General features: G+C 33.8%; 1 protein-coding gene and 1 pseudogene across 2 annotated transcripts; one reads left to right on the top strand and one right to left on the bottom strand.

The window, feature by feature from the left end:
* The first annotated feature begins 7,884 nt into the window (after nucleotides 1-7,884).
* On the top strand, nucleotides 7,885-15,086 carry LOC143627280 (phytochrome-associated serine/threonine-protein phosphatase-like; annotated as a pseudogene). The gene is made up of 11 exons (XR_013152567.1): nucleotides 7,885-8,017; nucleotides 10,076-10,209; nucleotides 12,295-12,441; nucleotides 12,554-12,621; nucleotides 13,304-13,361; nucleotides 13,465-13,574; nucleotides 13,675-13,725; nucleotides 13,880-14,023; nucleotides 14,226-14,321; nucleotides 14,605-14,676; nucleotides 14,811-15,086. The product of XR_013152567.1 is annotated as a phytochrome-associated serine/threonine-protein phosphatase-like (transcript).
* A 1,213-nt stretch (nucleotides 15,087-16,299) lies between these two features.
* LOC143627290 (glutamine synthetase nodule isozyme-like) lies at nucleotides 16,300-20,579 on the bottom strand. Its single transcript, XM_077097146.1, has 11 exons — nucleotides 20,497-20,579; nucleotides 20,024-20,066; nucleotides 19,487-19,590; nucleotides 18,298-18,346; nucleotides 18,096-18,202; nucleotides 17,920-18,007; nucleotides 17,716-17,844; nucleotides 17,537-17,611; nucleotides 17,145-17,236; nucleotides 16,898-17,057; nucleotides 16,300-16,691 (listed from the first exon to the last, which is right to left on the bottom strand). Exons 1-11 carry the CDS (start codon nucleotides 20,568-20,570, stop codon nucleotides 16,539-16,541), a joined length of 1,074 nt encoding a protein of 357 aa, XP_076953261.1. The 5' UTR covers nucleotides 20,571-20,579; the 3' UTR covers nucleotides 16,300-16,538.
* Between the last annotated feature and the right edge of the window lie 779 nt (nucleotides 20,580-21,358).

The raw sequence follows: 21,358 nt of genomic DNA on the forward strand, positions 1-21,358 counted from the left end.
GGTCTCAGAACATGCCAACCTGTGTATGTAGGGGAAGCAGTTTCTGTGTTTGACAATGGCCTTCGGGGGGCGATTGAGGACATTGTGGTTTGTGGTGGTCCCTTCTTTGGAGATTTTCAATGGAGGTTGGCATCACTTCCGACTCGTTTTGGAGGTTTGGGTTTATTTTAGCTTCAGATGTTTCTACTTATGCGTTTGTGGCCTCGAGGGCGCAATCTTGGGAATTACAAGACCACATTCTTTGAGGTTGTGGTATTGATGGGTTTGACTCCGATTATGGGAGTGCGATAGATCGGTTGCACATTTCACTTCTCGATTTTGACATTAGCGGTTTCTCTAATAAAGACACCGCCCCCCCCTAAAGCCCAACATGCTTTGGCGAGTGCCCTTTATAGTGGAATCATCAAGAGTTTGGAAATGAAGTTTGATTTATCCCCTCGTCATAAAGCGGTGTTTGAGTGTCTTCGGGCTCATCGGGCTCAAGATTTCTTAAGTGTTCTCCCTATTGAAGGATTGGGCCAACATATGTCGGCTTTGGAGTACCGGGCCATCCTGAAGTATCGGTTAATGATCCCTTTGTTTCCGGTAGATGAGCCGTGCCCGGTTTGCCGTAAGGTTTGTTTGGATTCTTTTGGCGAGCATGCGGTTCACTTCAAAGAGTTGCCTGGGTTTAAGTACAGACATGATTTGGTGAGGGATGTTCTATGCGATGTTCTTAAACGAGCCGGAATTTCGGCTAAAAAGGAAGCCCCCGTAAACTTTCTTACGGATCCTCAAGAAGGAAGATCTACATTACGACCGGCCGATATACTTGTTTTTGGGTGGGTAGGGGGAAAACACGCTTGTGTCGACCTCACAAGAGTGTCCCCTCTTGTTGGGATTAGGGACACTGGATTTGTAGCAGGCCAGGCAGCATTGAAGGCGGCATCGGGCAAGGTTGCTAAACACGAGGGAGCTTGTTTGGAGAATCAACACGTGTTTATCCCCTTCGCCTTTGACAATTTTGGTTTCTTAGCTCCAGATGTCGTGGACCTTTTGAATAGGGTTCAGAAAGTTGTGTATAGTAACGTATCAGCCCATAAGAATCAAAACTTTGTTTTTAGTCGGATTGGGTTTGCTATCCAAAAGGGGGTTGCGGCGCAGCTTGTTGCCCGCTTACCTACCACTTCATTGTAAATCGTTTGGATGTTTCAATGAAATATAAAAGGAGCCAATAAATCGCATAAATTTAATAAAAGTTAACCCGAGCTAGAATCTACATATACAACTAAGATTGTTAAAAAAAAAACACACACACAAATCCATATACTTTAGTTTAATAAATAAAGTGTATGGAATTTATTTTTTATATTTACATTATTTTATTACTATATACCATGCAACTAGTATTTCAGATTATTTTTATTTTGTATGCCAATTTCAAATTTAATTGATGGAGCACATTTTAGTAGCAACAATCTAAAAAAGAAAAAAAAAAGTCTTTAATAAAACTTTACTTCTTGAATTAATTACCTCAATTTGGTGCCGAATCGACGACGACCACGGTTTATGTAGGGATCCAGGGTGTCCCCAACCATCCCCTTTTTTTTCTCTGTAGTATATAATTACACGTTTTCATTCGAAATTTATTATACTTGAGTAAATTTACTTGTTTTTGTCTAAAAATTTTGAACCTGAACTTCAGTGTATAAATTTTTTTAATGTCCGAACACCGAACGTTTTTGTTCAAGCTTCGCCGCTGCAGAGTGGCGAAGAAACCCGGGGGCACTCCGACCTCCCTGGCTGAATGCAAACAATCACATAACAACTCAAAGAAGACTGAACAAACGTTGATGAAGTACCATGAATGATATGGAAGTATATATAGCTACAAATATAATCCATCAAGACCTCCAAGTTTAACACACCTTGCACTTGAGTACCTAAAGTTCTCAGCCTTTCACTACAAGTCCTCCTAGTTTGTTATAAATCAAGTTTACCCCAAAAAAATGTTAAAAATACTCCTTGTTCGATATTGATTATGTTTCAATTTTCAAGAACTCATCATCAACTCTTTATGGCTATTCGTAGTGGGCGAAAAATGGCCACTTTTGGGTGAACACCCCCACCTCCCCCGAGCGATAAATGGGGTGATGGGAGGGGGGAGTGTTTTTTGTCGCTTGTATATGTTTGATGAATATTATTATTATATTTTTTTTGTGTGGTAAGATCTCTAAAAAGTTAAGAACTCTTATGAACTCTACACAACCAAAATTTTTTATAATTTTTTTCATATATTAACATTATTTAAGAGTCGTTTTATCATATTCCCACCACTGTAAATGACGACGTTAACGTGACATATTTAAAAAAAATGAGGATCTTGTGATAAGAAAGAAAAAAGTTTGAGAGGGTGAAAATGGTTTTATAAGATGCAGTGAATATGGTTGTATAGTTTTATAAAAATGGTTGGTGAAAAATTAAATTTGGGTAGGTAAATGTATTTATTGTTGATGGCTAAAACATGCCGACTAGGAGAAAAAAAATTGGCGGCTAAGCGAAGCCGGCTAAATAATTAAGTGAGTAGGTAAAAATATTTAATTTTGGGGCTAAATTTGAACCGGCTAAGAAGACGACTAAGTGAAGCCGGCTAAATATTTAATAGAGTTGGTAAGGTTGGTAAGTTATTCAATTTTGGCGGCTAAAATTAGACGGCTAAATGAAGAAAAGAAGACGGCTAAGTGAAGTCTTAGCCTACAAGCCGAGTTGGAGCTGGCTAAGAAGGAATATTTGGAGCCGGCTAACTAAATAGACACGTATCCCGAAGACGTCTAATAGTTAAAGATGCCGGCTAAATAACTATAGATGTAAGCTAAGTTTAGCCGCCTTTAACACGTGTCGAATTTTTATTGGTTAAAGGTGGGACTTGTTTACTTTTCATAAAATTCCGTGCCCACAAAATTGCAGCTAAGGCTTAGCTGCCTTAGCCGGCTTCGGTGACGTGTCAGTTGTTTATTGGTCAAAAACCAATAATTTGAGAGATGTTGTCTAAAATAGACATATCTATTTTGGTAAAATCTTGATCAAACATTTCTATTTATGTAATTTTCCCTTTATTAGTTTAGGCCACCCACTTTATTTATTTTAGGAGAAGGAAAGGTTTCTTTTCATGCTCTAAAGAAACGTCCAACTAACACATGAGTATTTGCATGATACATGTTGGTAGAGAATGGATAAAGCTTATTTGTTAGCTTACCGTTTTCGCAAGTTAAAAGCATGAGTCCATGCTTTGATATATACAAGAAATAAATTATGATTTAGTAGTGGAATACACACGCACTTGATGGCGGATCCATAATAAAAATTAAAGGGTAGCGTCAGCTAAAAAAATTTTGTTCTAAAGTTGATACATAAAATGAAGAAGAAAAATAGTTTTGCTTTATATTACTTAAAATCAGAAAATAAAAATAGATCTATGTATTGTCTCGAAAATAAAGTATGTATATTTTTTTATAATTATATATTTTTTTTTATTTCTTGTATTTTGGATGAGACGACAACTCTATTGTTTTGCAAACACACTCAAAGTCTCGCACTAAGTAACTAGTTGTCTAATTAACTAGTTTTATATTCGTTTTGGTTCGGGTTTTTCAAATTAATAAAATTAAAACTTAACCGAAACGTTTACACACTAAAAAAAGGTCACTTAACCGAAATATTGAACAAAATAATTTGATTTGTTTTCCCCGAATGACAACCAATAATATGAATTTATGTTACATGTGACTATGTGAGGAATACAAATAGAATTAAAATTACAAGTACAATTACAGTACCTTAACGATTACAATATCTAGTTTCTTGAATTTGATCATAGTTTTGGGTTCTTGACTGCTTCGTTAATCCACTGTTCAAAATGGTTTCTTCAAGTTGCTTCACTTCGAGCTTAGATTCTGCTTCGTTTAATTGCACGGACGGCTCAACGATTTTGAAGACCTAAATCGAAATGAAACTTTCTTGCCTTTTTTATGAGAACTGTTTTAAAAAACCCAAAAAAACAGAGTACTGATAATGAGTCTTGAACTCGTGACTTGCAAATTAGCAACACACAAGCTTACCACCAAAGGTTATATAGATATTTGTTTCTAATCCGCCGATTAAATATATACCTATATATAATGTTTTTTTTTAATCTAGGAATTTAACTATGGACCTAAAGCCCTATCTTCATTTCATTGGCTCACGGGCCGGCCCTGTTTAATTGTTTATCATGATTAGTCGTTTATTCGACTCTTAGTTAACTAGTAGTTAGCTAACTTGGATTAATTCATTCATTAATTCATTCTACTCTAATTGATACTCAACCATTTGGTTTGAATCTAGTTGAAAATTTAGATTAAAGTAACTGAGCAGTAATTTACATTAGTACATAAATCACTGAATGATGTACAAGCCATCCACTTTATTTATTATAGGAAAAAGAGTTAAGGTTCTTTCCATGTTATAAAGAAACGAAAATTTACAAAATGGGCCTTTTGTTTAGAAAAGAAACCTAAAATAGCTCAAATTTTGTTAAAAATCCAGAAAAAACCCTCCAAATCTCGTATGGGGCATCACATTGGGAATTGATCCGACGATGTTCAAAATGGTATGAATCTCGACAGCTCAGTCCAAATTTTAACTAATTTTGTCTTCTCCGGCCAACTTTAAGTAATCTCGTCTTCTCCGGCCAAATTTTAGGAAATCTCGTCTTGTCCATTTATAGGGCGAAAGTCATCTTTTTCTTTAACACTATTTCTCTCTCTCTCTTCCCAATTTCTCTTCATCATGTTCTTCCATCATCTTCATCATCTATCTTCAAAAACCAACAACCATGTAAACCATATTGGGCTCAGGTGACGTTTGTACCGTTTCCGGCGAGCACAAATCAAAGCCCAATAAATCCGTCCATTGGCTTCGATTAAAAGATAGATTATTAGTCACGTCTGAGCAAGTCACGTCATGAAGTGCCAACATGCTCAGTAAAAGAAAAACTCCTTCACTTAAATTTGTTTTAGCTTATTTATGTTTGTTAGTCTACGTTTGTTTGTTCTTTCATTTACGTTTGTTAATATATATATATTCATATAAATTGTGAAGCCCCATTACATTTGTTTTAATAACTTTTTAGTCTCTCTAATTATTTTTAGCTCAATTATGTTCATTCACGAACTGATTGTGTGTATAGTGTTAACAAACGAACATAAAACGAGCAGATACATTTTAAGGTGGCAAATGGGTTGGGTTGGGTCGAACGAGTCATGGGTTGAAATGAGTCATAGGTCAAAACGAGTTTGGGTCAGAATTAGTTTGGGTCAAAACGGGTCAATTAAAAAAATGGTTGTTTTTGGTTTGGGTCAGAATAGGTTAGGGTCGAACCGTTTTTTTTTTTTTTTTGTGTGACTGAGAATAACTGTGAAAACATTTTTTTTTAATTTTTTGTTTTTTATTTATATTTTAAGTTATGAGTGTTTTGAGGGGTTTTCTATTAAGATCAAAAACCCTCAAAAACATATTCAAAAATAATAAAAAGAATTTATAACACAAAATATAAATCATAAACAAAAAAAAGTAAAAACACTAAAATGTTTCCTACGTTGTCCTCGTTCCATAAAAAAAATCGACGAAAATGAAACAAAAAGCCAAAACTGAACCACATCAATCGAAATCGATAAAATCAATTAAAACGAAACTAAAAGAATTCAAACCGAACAAAAACGAAACTGAAAAAACAGACAAAAACGAGTCCGGAATCGACCAGAAAGAAACAAAAGAAACCAAAACCCAACACATCACGGGTGAAAACTCGTGTTGGCTTGAAACCTGAACCGAACCCGTTCCAATCTGAAACCCGTTTCGTACCGAAACCTGTCTTGTACGAAAACTCGTTCTGATCCGAAACTTGTCACATTTCCTTAGGACACTAACCCACATCGACCCATTTCTTTGAACTTGTCGACCCATTTTGAACCGAAAATAAAAGGATGGAATTTCAAATGACTCATTCTGACCATTTAGTTAAAACCTTTTACCCGAACCAATTCATTTAACTTTTAAAACAACTCAAATTGACTCATTTGAAAGGGTTTGGGTCAAGATTGTCACCATAACATTTTATTCACGAATGAACATGAATAAGAAAACCTGGTTCATTAAATTGTTCCATCGTTTGTTCGGTTGAAATTAAACGGACAAGATTTACAAGCAAAATGGTCGCGCAAAGCAAGAAACTTCAAGGCTTACCGCTGCTGACATTCATATTCGTTTAACCTTTTGTTGGCAGTATATTCATTTGTTCCACTATATTCGATTTTTCGACGAGTGTGTTGATAACTAATAGCATTATCTTACATTTTATAGAATTACTAGATTTGTTTGTTAAAACAGTATTTGATTTGTTCGTTACGTGCTGCCAAACAGGCATATGCGTGTGAACTTTCCCGGGATGAACATTAAGCTTTAGTATTGTCATTCGTATGCAGCGAGTCCATATAATATGCAGATGACATCTTGAAAGTTGGCTATTTATATATGTTCAGTTTACAAATTTAAATGCTATCAATCGCTTGAAATAAACTCAAGATTTTGTATGTGTTGTATACACAGGTAACACAGGTACATAAGATTTCTGTGATTGTTTTAAATTTAGCCCGCAAATTATTTTTCAAGTTTAGTATCGAACACGAACAATTTAACAAACCAGGTCTGTGTTCATTCGTTAACAAAATGAATAGTCTATTTAATGCTTTGATTTCCCTAACAACTAACAACCATTTTTATACATGACTTCATGTTTATAAGAAATAATTGACAATACTTAAAACGTTAAACCATCAAATTACTACTATTTACCTTTATAAATCATATGCGAAAATTCATACGATTATTCGTCCGTCCCAACAACATCAACACAATCATGCTTTCTCTCTCGCTGCAACATAGGCATCGTCAAGATCATAAACGACAACCTCAATAACTTCATACGAAATTGAGGCAATGGGTCAGACCCACGAGACCCGATTCGAACAATGGTATTTTGAAGACCCTTGTAAATAACCCGGTTTATGCTCACCATATAGAAGCAAACATGTCAGACCCCGCAACACTCGACCCATACTTTTTTAATTGTATTCTCAAGATTAGAGAACCAACCATATTATAATATAACTGGGTCTGATCTTTATGCTCACCCCTAGTTCATGTCATTTCACTTATAAAATGAACAAACATAAACAAAGTTTCCGCCCAACTTGTTTTTTTAGAACGGCAACTTTCTTTTTTGAGAGTCCCGTTGCTCCACTATAGTCAGACTATGTTGTCTTAACCGAGCCCACGCTAGCTACAACGTTTGTTTTAACGAGAATGATAGCGGAAAAAATTTAGTTATTAAATTTTTTTCGTTTTTTGTATTTTGAATTATAATTTTATTTATATATTTTTTTAATTTACTTTTAAAGAGTTTTTTGTGTGATAACAAATCCCTCACCCCTTTCATTTTTATCTCCTTTTGTATTTTAACTTGCCCTATATTATAACATAACATGTGGTAAGTGGAGACTCAAGTTCGAATCCCATTTGTGTCACATTTTGATGGATGTTGACAATGAAGGATTTGAGCTAGGTAGGTTGTCGGTTAACCCTGAGCCCACTTGAGTTTTCGTCCCACCGTGTGTTACGCCAGAGAGTTCTGCTCCTGTGGTGGCACGGCGGCTGTCAAGTGGCAGTCGGTGGTATGGCTTCCAGTGGGATTGTCTAAGCCAAACTCTGAAGCCAACGTGGATCTGGTTAAAACAATATAGTCTGACCAGAGTCTATACTCTCAAATTTGAAGAGGGAGTTAGCTTAAATACAAGTTAAAAAAAAAATAACATAACTGGGATATTAAGTGCACCTACCCAGAAAATTACGAACAGCTTTACACACTTTGTTTCATCGGCCGTCTCTGTAATAATAATAATTATAATAATAATCCTTCGTCAAATTCACCAATCGGCGATTTGAAACTGAAGAAACGTGGATCGACTCACTGGTAGACGATCTACTTTCCTCGGGTGTGATTATGCTTCTTCACCGATGGATCTCTGGGATCTGGGTTCTTCCACCTACAAAATGAACAGCACCGTCAACTTACCCTCAGAAAGGGACAGAGGGGTCCTCTTTGGGGTAACCCTCCGGTGTGAGAATAAGTGTTTGTAGGAGAAGATAATAATGTGAGAGTAAGGAAAATGGAGTGTATTGCTTAATAGCTGAATACTCTGTAATTGGATGTGATTGGATGTGATTGTCTGTGTTACTGGCTGTAACTGTATGATTGAGTGTAATTGAATGTCTCTTCCTTGTGGAGTTGATGTGGTATTTATAGTGCTAGGGTTTCCACTGATTGGGCTCAGCCTTGTTGGCCTCCTCCAATTGATTTGCGCCACGTGTCCTTGGGGACACATGGTGCTTTTTCATTGGTTATAATCACGTGGTAGCACATGGGTTATGCTGAGTTGTCCACCTTTCATTTGGCAACTGTCAACATCAGCATATTCGTATTCCTTAAAAAGATACCTTCTGGAAGGTTGTCTGACGTGCACAATCAAGGTTGCCCTAATCCTGATTTGGATAAGGACGAGGTTGATTATGTGCATGTGTGATACGCGCCTATCCTGAGGATGCGCGAGGTCTTCTCTTTATTCTCACGCGCAGATGTTTCATGCGCAGATGTGATATGCACAAGCATGTGATATGCGCCACGCGCGGATGCGCCACGCGCAGATGTGATATGCGTGAGCATATGTGATGCGTGAGCATATGTGATGCCTGAGCATATGTGATATGCGTGAGCATATGTGATGCCTGAGCATGTGATATGCGTGAGCATATGTGATGCCTGAGCATGTGATGCATGAGCATATGTTATATGCGCCATGCGCATAGGTTTTGGCTTTGTGCCTTCATAATGTCTTGATTTCAAGACTCTTGTCTATATCTTGTGGGTTGACCCGCCTCGCTCGGTGTTGAGGCGGGTACATACCTCTTCAAGCCCCCCCAGTCTAATGGCGCCAATGAAGAAACGTGGATCGACTCACTGGTAGACGATCTACTTTCCTCGGGTGTGATTATGCTTCTTCACCGATGGATCTCTGGGATCTGGGTTCTTCCACCTACAAAATGAACAGCACCGTCAACTTACCCCTCAGAAAGGGACAGAGGGGTCCTCTTTGGGGTAACCCTCCGGTGTGAGAATAAGTGTTTGTAGGAGAAGATAATAATGTGAGAGTAAGGAAAATGGAGTGTATTGCTTAATAGCTGAATACTCTGTAATTGGATGTGATTGGATGTGATTGTCTGTGTTACTGGCTGTAACTGTATGATTGAGTGTAATTGAATGTCTCTTCCTTGTGGAGTTGATGTGGTATTTATAGTGCTAGGGTTTCCACTGATTGGGCTCAGCCTTGTTGGCCTCCTCCAATTGATTTGCGCCACGTGTCCTTGGGGACACATGGTGCTTTTTCATTGGTTATAATCACGTGGTAGCACATGGGTTATGCTGAGTTGTCCACCTTTCATTTGGCAACTGTCAACATCAGCATATTCGTATTCCTTAAAAAGATACCTTCTGGAAGGTTGTCTGACGTGCACAATCAAGGTTGCCCTAATCATGATTTGGATAAGGACGAGGTTGATTATGTGCATGTGTGATACGCGCCTATCCTGAGGATGCGCGAGGTCTTCTCTTTATTCTCACGCGCAAATGTTTCATGCGCAGATGTGATATGCGCCACGCGCGGATGCGCCACGCGCAGATGTGATATGCGTGAGCATATGTGATGCGTGAGCATATGTGATGCCTGAGCATATGTGATATGCGTGAGCATATGTGATGCCTGAGCATGTGATATGCGTGAGCATATGTGATGCCTGAGCATGTGATGCATGAGCATATGTTATATGCGCCATGCGCATAGGTTTTGGCTTTGTGCCTTCATAATGTCTTGATTTCAAGACTCTTGTCTATATCTTGTGGGTTGACCCGCCTCGCTCGGTGTTGAGGCGGGTACATACCTCTTCAGAAACCCTAATTCTCACCTTCAAAACCTTCAATTACACACACAAATCGTTCCAATGGATTTGGATCTGTGGCTATCTAAGGTCAAAGAAGGCCAACACTTGACCGAAGATGAATTGCAGCTCTTATGCGAATACGTACGTGTTTATTCGTCTTCTGTATGTGTATTGTTATGTGAATGTGTATGTATGTTGTGTGTTGATGAATCAGGGTTAGGATTTCGTGATTTGTGCGACTTTAGTGAAATTGAAACTGTTTGGAGCATGATTTGTAAATTAATATCCATGAATTGCAGCTCGTATGCGAATACGTAAGCGTTTATTTGTCTTCTGTTATGTGAATGTGTTTGTATGTTGTGTATTGATGAATTAGGGTTAGGATTTCGTGATTTTGTGCGAGTTTAGTGAGATAGGAATTGGTTAGTGAGAATAGGTGTTATTAATGGTGAGGATAAGAGAAATTAATATCTAGGTTTAGTTTGCTTAGAAGTGGTTATTGAGTTCAACATTGGTGAACGAAATGTTTGTGTTTATATGCATTGGAATGATAGAAACTGTATGGGGCATGATTTATAAGTTAATATTCATGAATTGCAGCTCTTATGCATTTAAGTATGCGTGTACAGTGTACACCTCTTCTCTATGTGGTTTCATATGTGAATTTGTCTGTCTGCTGTATTTGGATGATTTAGGGTTATAATTTTATGTTTTTATTGAGTTTAGTGAAATGGAAATCCTAATTTTAGTCTATAGAAATTGGTTAGTGAGAATAGGTGTAATTTAGTGGTGAGGAACTGAGGATTAAAGAAGTTAAGATCTAGGACTCTTGGTTTTCTTTGCTTAGAAGTAGTTATTGAGTTCAAGATTTGGAACCTTCCATCTAAGCTGTGCAGGAAGGCTCAAAGCAAATACCAAGGAACAGTGAAGCTTCGTAGGGACAAATATAGGAAATGTAAACCCTAACTTTTGTATGTATGTGTCAAGGTTTTTTTGAACTAAATATGTGTCCATATGTATTTGAATGCTAGAAAATGTTTGGAAGTATTTGAATGCTAGAAATTGTTTGGAGCATTAACTTAATATCAAATCATGAACTGCAGCTCTTATGCGAATACGTATATTCCTGATCTCTATGTGTTTTCTCATTCGAATGTGTATGCATATTGTAACTGGATGAATCAGGGTTGTGATTTCATGTTTTTGTCTACATTGGATTGTGATTTTATTGTTTCGGATTGAGATTTTGTATGTCAGCGAAATAAAAAATTATAATCTTGGTTGTTAGAATAACTTAGTGACAATAAATGTAATTTAATGTTAAGGATTAAAGAAGTTAAGATCCATGTTTATTATGCTTAAAAGTAGTTATTGAGTTTGAGATTAGGAACAGTTATAGGTTGGTTGGCACTAGATGGTGCTCTGATGTAGAGTTTCTGTATGATATCAGGAAATTGTGAACCCTAATTTTTGTGATATAAGTTAAGATTTTGTGAACTAAACATATGTATTCATGTGCATTTGAATGCTAGAAACTGTTTGGAACATGGTTCATAACTTAATATCCATGAGTTTGTTGATTCAAGATTTGCAGTATGAAATAACTGTTTACATCTTTGGCATATCCTGTTAGTTGGAGGATTCTTTCTTGTAATTATTGTGGGCTGTTTAGTAATACATGCATACAATAATCAACAACAATCGTACCCAATACATCCCACCCATAGCGAAGCTATTGTAAGGGTCTGTGGAGGGTGGAATGTAGGCAAACCTTACCTCTATCCACAGGGATAGAGAGGCCGCTTTCAGAGAGACCCCTAGCTTCACGCCGAAAAGACAAACAAACAAAAACTAACCATATAGAAAATATGAAGCTACCAATATTCGAAGAAAAGATTGTGGGGGGGGGGGGCTAAAACATATATACATAAATATAGGTAAGCAATAACACCCACAGTAACCTAAACTGTAGGGAAATCTAAGCCTCTAGACAAAGCTAAAAACAAAATTGTACCATTCTTCTAGAAGTCCTTAACTTTAATCCTATGTTTCCATGAACTCCTATCCTGGACATGTAAACATTAACCATATACAACATATAGCAAAAGTGAATTGAAGAAATTAATAAAAAATTGAGATTTGCAGAATGTGATTTATAATTTGCGGGAGTTTCCAAACATGTTCAGACCTTTTTAAAGGTTTTAACATAATTTGTATTGTTTGCAGGTAAAAGATATCTTGATTGAGGAGTCAAATGTGCAGCCAGTCAATAGTCCGGTTACTGTTTGTGGTGATATTCATGGCCAGTTTCATGATCTAATGAAGCTTTTTCAGACCGGAGGTCATGTACCCGAGACAAATTACATTTTTATGGTAAATTTTAGTTGTATAACTATAAACATCTCTGCACATTTCTTGTTTATGCTGTAGTTTACGAGTTTTTCAGTTTTATATTTACAATTAAAGTTTCTTGTGGTTCTTGCATGGGGATTTTGTTGATCGTGGTTACAACAGTTTGGAAGTTTTCACAATACTTTTGCTTCTAAAAGCAAGGTAATTATTTGTATTCAAAGGGTATTAACCTTCTTTTTACCTACTTTTTACAAGCATGAATGCATTTGCACACATATACTTATGCATGGCATTGCATGTCACAGTTTATGCAGTTTCATATGTATTCAATAAGCTGTGATTAAAATAAATAACCATTATTAAGACTTCAAAGATGATATTTGAAGGTTAGGGAGGAAATGCATTTGATGAAATGTCTTATCTGGCTTGAAATAACTTATTATCTCAAGTGAACTCATATGCACTATATGCGCATATTAGACTGCATTATAATGGTTGAACTTATATTCAAAAGGAAATTAAATTTTAAAAACCACTTTTAAACGGATAGTTTGCAAATATTTCATCAAGCAGCTGAAATTGAGTTTCATTTTAAGGGTTTAAATTTTATGGAACCTTTCAAACTTGGCTTTTAAAGTTGCAATTATTAAATGTTAATCATCTCTCAAAATTTATTCTGACTTTAAGACAACATTATATTTTGCAATGAGTGTTTTAACGTATTCTAGAAATTAAATTCGAGTTTAAGATAACATTATAATCCTTTTATTTGAAATGAGTGCTTTAACTTATTCTAGAAATTAGTTTCGAGTTTAAGATAACATTATTAACTTTCCTGTTATCTATAATCTTATATAATATCTTGGTTTAAATGTACTTGCAGATACCCTGCAAACATTACTCTTCTACGTGGAAACCACGAAAGCAGACAATTAACACAGGTAACATGCAGCATAAGATTGTTTCTGTTTTAACATACTTATGTTTTGTTTTTTTTTCTTAAATTACTTATGTATTGTTTTTGTTTATGATATTTTTGTGTAGGTCTATGGGTTCTATGATGAATGTCAAAGAAAGTATGGGAATGCTAATGCATGGAGAATTGCACAGTCGTTTTCGATTATCTAACTTTGTCAGCTATAATAGATGGAACCGTATGCCCCCCCCCCCCCACCCCCAACACACTTTGTCTGTCAATATGCAGTTATGTATGTATATATGTATCATTTTGATATGTTGCTTTTCGTTTGACAGGTATTATGTGTCCATGGTGGTCTCTCACCTGACGTTAGGACTGTTGACCAGGTTTGACTCGCTATGCAACAATTTTACATATAAAAACTCTCGTATCTTCATCTTAATGTGGTGGCTACAAGTCCACAACTTGCTATTCATGATTCTTTTCCCTTGGGGTTATTTTTGTTGTTATTTTTTCTTTTTTTATAACGCCACTTTTCAGATTAGAGTTATTGAACGGAACTGTGAGATCCCTCATGAAGGACCATTTTGTGATCTGATGTGGAGTGACCCGGAAGATATTGAAACATGGGCCGTGAGTCCTAGTGGGGCCAGATGGCTTTTTGGATCTAGAGTTACATCCGAGGTAAAACAATTAAAATTATACTTTCTTTCAAACATTGAACTTATCACTTAGTTGCAAGCCAACCATTCTACTTCGCAAGAATAATGTTGTGTTTTGACCAAAAGTCAACAGCATACCGTCGTCGTTTTTCATAATGAATAATGTAATATTTTTATTCTAGTTTAAAGGTAGGTAGTGACCCTTTACATGTATTATGTTTCAGTTCAACCACATCAACAAGCTTGATTTGGTATGCCGGGCCCACCAACTTGTTCAAGAAGGTCTAAAGTATATGTTTCAAGATAAAGGACTTGTAACAGTAAGTTCCTTTTTCTGCATTAATTTTTTTTTTAATATTTATGGTGCTAAGTATAACTACGAAAACAATATTATTGCAATAGTAATCCAGATCATTGAATCAATGATTTAAAAGGTTGTATGCAATAAAATAAACTTTGAGCATCAGAATCGGTTCTGCTTTTAGCTATTTTTTTATTTGACCTATTTGAGTTAAAACACCCATATCGACCCATTAGTTAATTCAGTCTTAATGTTGTTTTCTATTACTACCCATTTTAAAACTTTTGTTCTTGATCATGCAGGTTTGGTCTGCACCAAACTACTGCTACCGTTGTGGCAACGTGGCTTCAATATTAAGCTTCAGCGAGACTATGGTATATTAAATTGTCTATTATGAAATCAAATATTATTTTCAGGATTATATAGCTGTTAATTAAAAAGAACGTGTTATGCATGCAGAGTACACTTTAAATTAAATGGTTGACCAATTGACCTGTGATTCTAACAGGAGAGAGAGGTAAAGTTCTTCACGGAAACGGAGGAAAACAATCAGATGAGAGGTCCAAGAACAGGGGTACCTTATTTTTTGTGATGGGGATAAAGCAGAAAAGACATATTACGGTGCTGAATACGTGCAATGATTATGACGACGTAGAGCATTTTCGGTACTTGGTTTTTTGTTCAAAGATTCATTCGCTTGTTTATTGTGTTACATAATTAATCATATTCATGTGTTGTTGATATTCTCCTAGTAGACTGTAATGTGTAACTTTCCAATGCTCTTTTGACTTCATTTCAATCACAAACTTTCATGGGAGCTTTATAGCAACATTAAAAGAGTAAAGACCTACTTTGAGAATTGCACCAATTCGATCGATTGTTTTATAATTATGTTTTTTGTCCACAAAACTTTCGGCTTTGACCCGGGCCATTTAGACGAGTGTTTTGACTTTGCTTTGGTTCGCCTAGTAGTAACCTTTTTTTGTTCTTGGACCGGCCATATTAGTTACATCTACTTTCTTTTTTATAATTACCTGTAATCATTATTATTAGCTTTATGGTTCGGTTTGTTGAACTATCGAATGGAGACAATATCGGTTGAGAAAACTTTGTTTATATGTACAATAACGAGTTTATACGCAAGTGTCTTAATCCAATTACGAGACTTCTCTAATCAGTGTCATTAGACATGTTACATCCAAGAATGTTAAATGAGTATATAAAGTTTTAGATATGAAAACTATACTTCAATAATTTTGAAAATAACTAAACATCAAGTAAAATAAGTAACCAATAAATCTGAACTGGTTTATTGTCTGGTTAAGGCGAATAGAGTTATAAACCGGACCGAACAACCAAAAACCGAATATATGTGTTGGAGTTATATGTATAAGACACTACATTCAACATTGTTGCCATTGTTACATTTAAGTTTGAAAAACATGTTTTGTTAAGAAAATAAACATATTTAAACATTTTTTTATCAAGAATGTAATAGTAATCTATAGTTTCGCTATTTGTTAAAAACATTCTATAATAATAACAAAAAAGAATAATAATGATTAAAATAAAACTAACTAGTTTTTAATAAGTAATAATTAAAATTCTTTTTTTAACCAAAATAAACAAATAAGAAACATTGAGAAAAATGATTGAAAATTTTAAAAATGTCTCATGGTAAGCTGGTGTCAAATCCCTTTTGAAAAATCATACAAATATAAATTTTACATTTTCAAATTCCACTGTGAAAATCATTAACTTTAAAACATTTACTTTTTAAAAAAGAGTCCAGAAAACACTTTTTATACATTAAAAAGAACTAATAACGTTTCTTAAGCAACGGAAATGTTTTAAAATAAAATAATAATAAAAAAACATTTTTGAAATAGTTTATAAAAAATTTGAGTACACACAAAAGCTTATTTTAATCAAATAAATAAAAAAAAAATAGAAAAGACGGTACAATAATAATGTGCAGAAATCACATGTTTTCAACTTCAAGCCATCAAAAGCAAAGTATGAAATAATGCAACAGAAACAAAACAAACAAATGAAAGAAAATGATAAAGATAACATGATTTTACCTCTAAAATATAAAATGAAAATAAAACAAAACATGGTCTTTTAGTTGTATATACTTAATAATTCATGGTCAAATAAAGTCAAACCAAACAACTAATAACTAAAGGCTTCAGAACAATGATTCTAAAAAGACATCTAACAAACAAACAATGGTTCAATGCTTCATAATGATGGTTGTCTCGGCGATCATCGAAGTCACAACATAAGGATCCATATTCGACGACGGCCTTCTGTCTTCAAAGTAACCCTTTTTCGCTTTCTCCGTTTCCCTTCCAACCCTAACCGACGCCCCACGATTTGCAACACCCTGTCAATGCGAAACCACTCTAATCATAAAACCACGTGAATTGTTTTTATATTAAGGCGCTATAACCCTTACGCTGACAAATCAAAGTCATTTCCAAAATTATTTTTACTAACACGTTTATTATTTTTAAAATTTTTTTAGTAACTTGAATACTTAGTTCCTACAATATAATAAGATACGATTAAATCAAAGATTAAACACATTACCCATGTGAAATTACTCATATCAGCGGTTTCATGTTTCCCAGTCAGTCGACGCTCATTGCCTTCTCCATAAGCAACAATATGTTCCTCATGCCTCTTCCCGAGCTTCTCAATCGCCTTTTTTATCTCCTCGTAACCTCTTTCTGCTCTCATTGATTTTGTACTAGATAAAAAGTTAACAATTAATTAAATTCAAACATTCTACCACACAAAAAAAAATCAATTTTTTTTATATGATAAGCGTATGTACCTATAGTTCATGTGAGCACCCGCTCCGTTCCAATCACCAGGAACAGGTTTCGGGTCAAAGGAAAGAACCACTCCAGCCATCTCTGTTATCCTCTACGAATCCGATAACAATATATGATAAACATATGTTTAACTCAAATAAGAATATTTTTTGGACATCTATTCGTTTCACGTATACATTTTATTTTTATATTTTTAAAGAGGGTTATTTTAACGAAATACTGATAACTTTTATGATACATGAACATAAAGTTGATACGTCAGAATATAGTGTTTCATGACTATATACGCAAATCACGACCATGTCGTATAAATATATAAAAGGAACTTTTTTTTTATGATTTTCTCATAAAAGGTGTTAAAAGACACAATAGAAACTACATTAATCAATACCTCTAATATGTAACGAGCCACCCAAACTTGATCACCAGCTGAGATGCCAACACAAGGTCCAACTTGAAATTCCCACTAGTCACAAGTATAAATATTAATAATAATAATTCAAATTCACACATATATTTATATAAAACTATAAATAAAAGTTACAACAGTACAAAATAAAACAATAATACCTGGCCAGGCATAACTTCTCCATTGACACCACTAATATTAATACCGGCATACAAACAAGCCTTGTAATGTGCATCGACAATGTCCCGACCAAACGCCTTATCTGCACCCGTACCACAATAATACGGTCCCTAGTCACATCAAAAGACATATAGACTTATCATTACACTGTTATAAAAAAGAATTAAAAAAAATCAAGATTGTACTTGTGGTTTAGGGTATCCTCCTATAGGCCACCCTAGCGGCCAGTTCACGCCTTTTTGTAGCAAAGTGTACTCTTGCTCTATGCCAAACCTGTTTTGATTCATTGTATAATTATGAAAATATTCATTTACAAAAGTTTTATTATGTCATTTTGACGTGCGACGATATAAATGTATACCATGGTTCTTCTGCAACGACATCTTTATGGCTAAATATTTTTATGGCGTTGTAGCGAGTACTGCTAGGGATCGGGTCTCCTTTTGGTGTGCGCGAATCACACATCACCTATAAATATATGATTATTATTCGATCTTTAAATTATATTGAACAAGTTTAAAACGCTTAAAAAAATAAACTATATATCATAATAATGAACTTACAAGAATGTTGTTGCCTCTTCTGAATGGATCTTTATATATTGCTTGAGGACTATAGACAACATATAAATGTGTCAGTTGAAACAAGTACATACATTTTGTGTTCGTGTTCGTTTATTTAAAAAATGAACATGTTCGTGTCCGTTTATGTTTGTTTGTTTAACTTCTAAACGAAAAGTTCACGAACATAAATGAAAATAACTGAACAAAGATAAACAGACAAAAATGAACATATATTAACAAATGTAAATATATATATAAACACGAACAAACATAAATGAATGCATTAAATGTACACAAATGAACAAATATAAATCCATTAACTAAATCCATTTTGTGTTCGTGTTCGTTTATTTAAAAAATGAACATGTTCGTGTCCGTTTATGTTTGTTTGTTTAACTTCTAAACGAAAAGTTCACGAACATAAATGAAAATAACTGAACAAAGATAAACAGACAAAAATGAACATATATTAACAAATGTAAATATATATATAAACACGAACAAACATAAATGAATGCATTAAATGTACACAAATGAACAAATATAAATCCATTAACTAAATGACTCTTCAAGATAATAATATTTAATTATTTTCTATTAATACGTAAACAGACATAAATAAACGAACATAAATGAACATAAACGAACATTCAGGAACATAAATGAACAAACAAAACATGTGTTCGCATTCGTTCGTTTAATTAAACGAACACAAATTTTTTGTTCATGTTCGTTCGCTTATTAAATAAATGAATTTCCCGCCGAACGGTTTACAAACAGTTCACTGAACGCTCGGTTTTTTACCAGCCTACATACATTCAAATACATGTTCACAGTGCATTTAAACGAGCCTATTGTTTATAATAAAATAATAACTTTCATTTGAGATAATAAATATATATTACATAATAAATATATTACATAATAACTATTATTACATAGATTATTACAATAAAAAAACAAAACAAATAGTATAATGTTATACATATAGAAAATATAATTGTAAATTTATAAAATAATTACATATGTATATAAATAAAACAAATAAATAATAAAGGGTCAGTCAAGCTTGAATTTTGGATATAGTGCCCGAAACAAATAGAGCTCAAGTTTGGCTCGGCTCGTTTAATCAATGAACATAATCAAGATTACATAAGAAGCTAAATATAGTGAGACAGAGAATGCAAACTGTAGAATAACTTCACTGTCATCTCCGAGAGCTTGATTAGTACTTGATCCATCATAGTTCCATGTTGGTAGCTTAGAAGGATCATCAACCGGTCCGGGAAGGGTCTAATAGTAAAATCACACATATGTATATATAATTAGTAAAAAAAAACTTATTTTTATAGACTGACAATGTAATACAACAGTATATTATTTTTTACAACTAAGATAAAAATATAAGTATGTATATATAATAAGTAAGCTGCAATGCTAATTACAAGCGTTTAGAAACTCGAATAATGACATTTTAAACTCGAACCGGATGCCTTTACGTTTACATTTTTTTTATTTTTATAAACATGAATTTTATAAATAAAAATAAACTCAACCTCTACATTTGCTTATATTTTTTATGTCAGAAAAGCTTTCTGTAATTTTTTATACTCTATAAATAAACTGATTTAGTTGACCCAAAATCTGATTTTACCTCTAGAATCCAAAACATTTGTAACCAAATTAAAAAATAAAAAAAATAAAAAAAAAGTTGAAAGCTTTTTACCCTGGCTTTGCTTCTTATGTCCATACCAGATGATCCACCAATCCTGTTCATTTATCACAATTCAACAATCAATAAACTCTAAAATCTTGAAAATATTTGGAACAACAAAAAAATAATGAGTCAAATTTAATATCATCAAGAACACATTAACACATGCACACTAACTATAAAATCTTGAAAATATATGGAAACATAAAAAATAAAAAAAACATTAACACACACACTTTAAAATGAAAATACTTGGAAAAACAAAATAAATAAATAAAAGAACAAGGACTGTTAATAATCCAACCATATGTATTCAGCAATGATCTCATCAGTTAACAATAATATATTTATGTTATGAGTCAAATTCAGTATTATCAAAACCACATTAACACACAAGCTCTAAAATCTTGAATATACTTGAAAAACAAAAATATAATAATAAAAAATGAAAAAAAAAGACTGTAAATAATAAAAAATAATCTAACCATATGTATTCAGCAATGATCTTATTAGTGCAATCAGAGACATTAAGGTTGATGAGATCAGAAAGAAGAGACATTTTGATGAAGCAACTAAACTCTGCTCTATTGTATTTTATTTTCTTGGACTTGTGTTGTTGTTTTGATTTAAAGGAAAATATGGAGAATTGAATGGAATAATTAGTTGCTGAAAACTATAAAGTTTGACGGTTTCACTATATTATGCTGAGTTTGTTATAATCATATTACCTTTTGTGATTCAGTCATCCTTAAATCTTGCATAGTATCAGATTTTTTGTATAGGATTTTAATAACATGTGGATTTCATATTGTATTTTATTGTTATTATACTAATTTTATTATTTAACTGTTATCAATTCTTTGTACTTATTATGATAATTAAAAAAAATATCGATTAATTGTATTGGCATTTATTAATAAAGTCCAGTTTGTATTATTATTATTATTATAAAAATAACAATTAACAGTTTTTTAACCTTTTTGTTCAGAATATATGATTATAACACACGCATAACAATATAATTATAACATATGAAGAAATAAACATATTTTTGGATGTGAGAATTCGTTACTATTATTAATTTCACGGGACCCTGTTAATACTTAGCTAACCAATAGCGTGATTGAAGATGGAACTTAGCCACAAGGAAAAAACGCTCACACAATAGTAACCCAAACTTTAAGGCGTTCACTAGAGTATCTCAAAAAATAATCAAGTTTTGTAACTATTCAATTTAAGAAAATTTGGAAAAACTAATCACTAAATAGTAATCAAAGTTCATATATATTTCATGTGAACAATTTACCCATAATTTAGTCAAAAATTTGTTCGAGTCGATCATCACCA

The sequence above is a fragment of the Bidens hawaiensis genome, unplaced genomic scaffold, assembly GCF_021521415.1.
Source record: "Bidens hawaiensis isolate Kalapana, Puna unplaced genomic scaffold, B.hawaiensis_p1.1 tig00000458_1, whole genome shotgun sequence".
Taxonomy (NCBI): Eukaryota; Viridiplantae; Streptophyta; class Magnoliopsida; order Asterales; family Asteraceae; genus Bidens; species Bidens hawaiensis.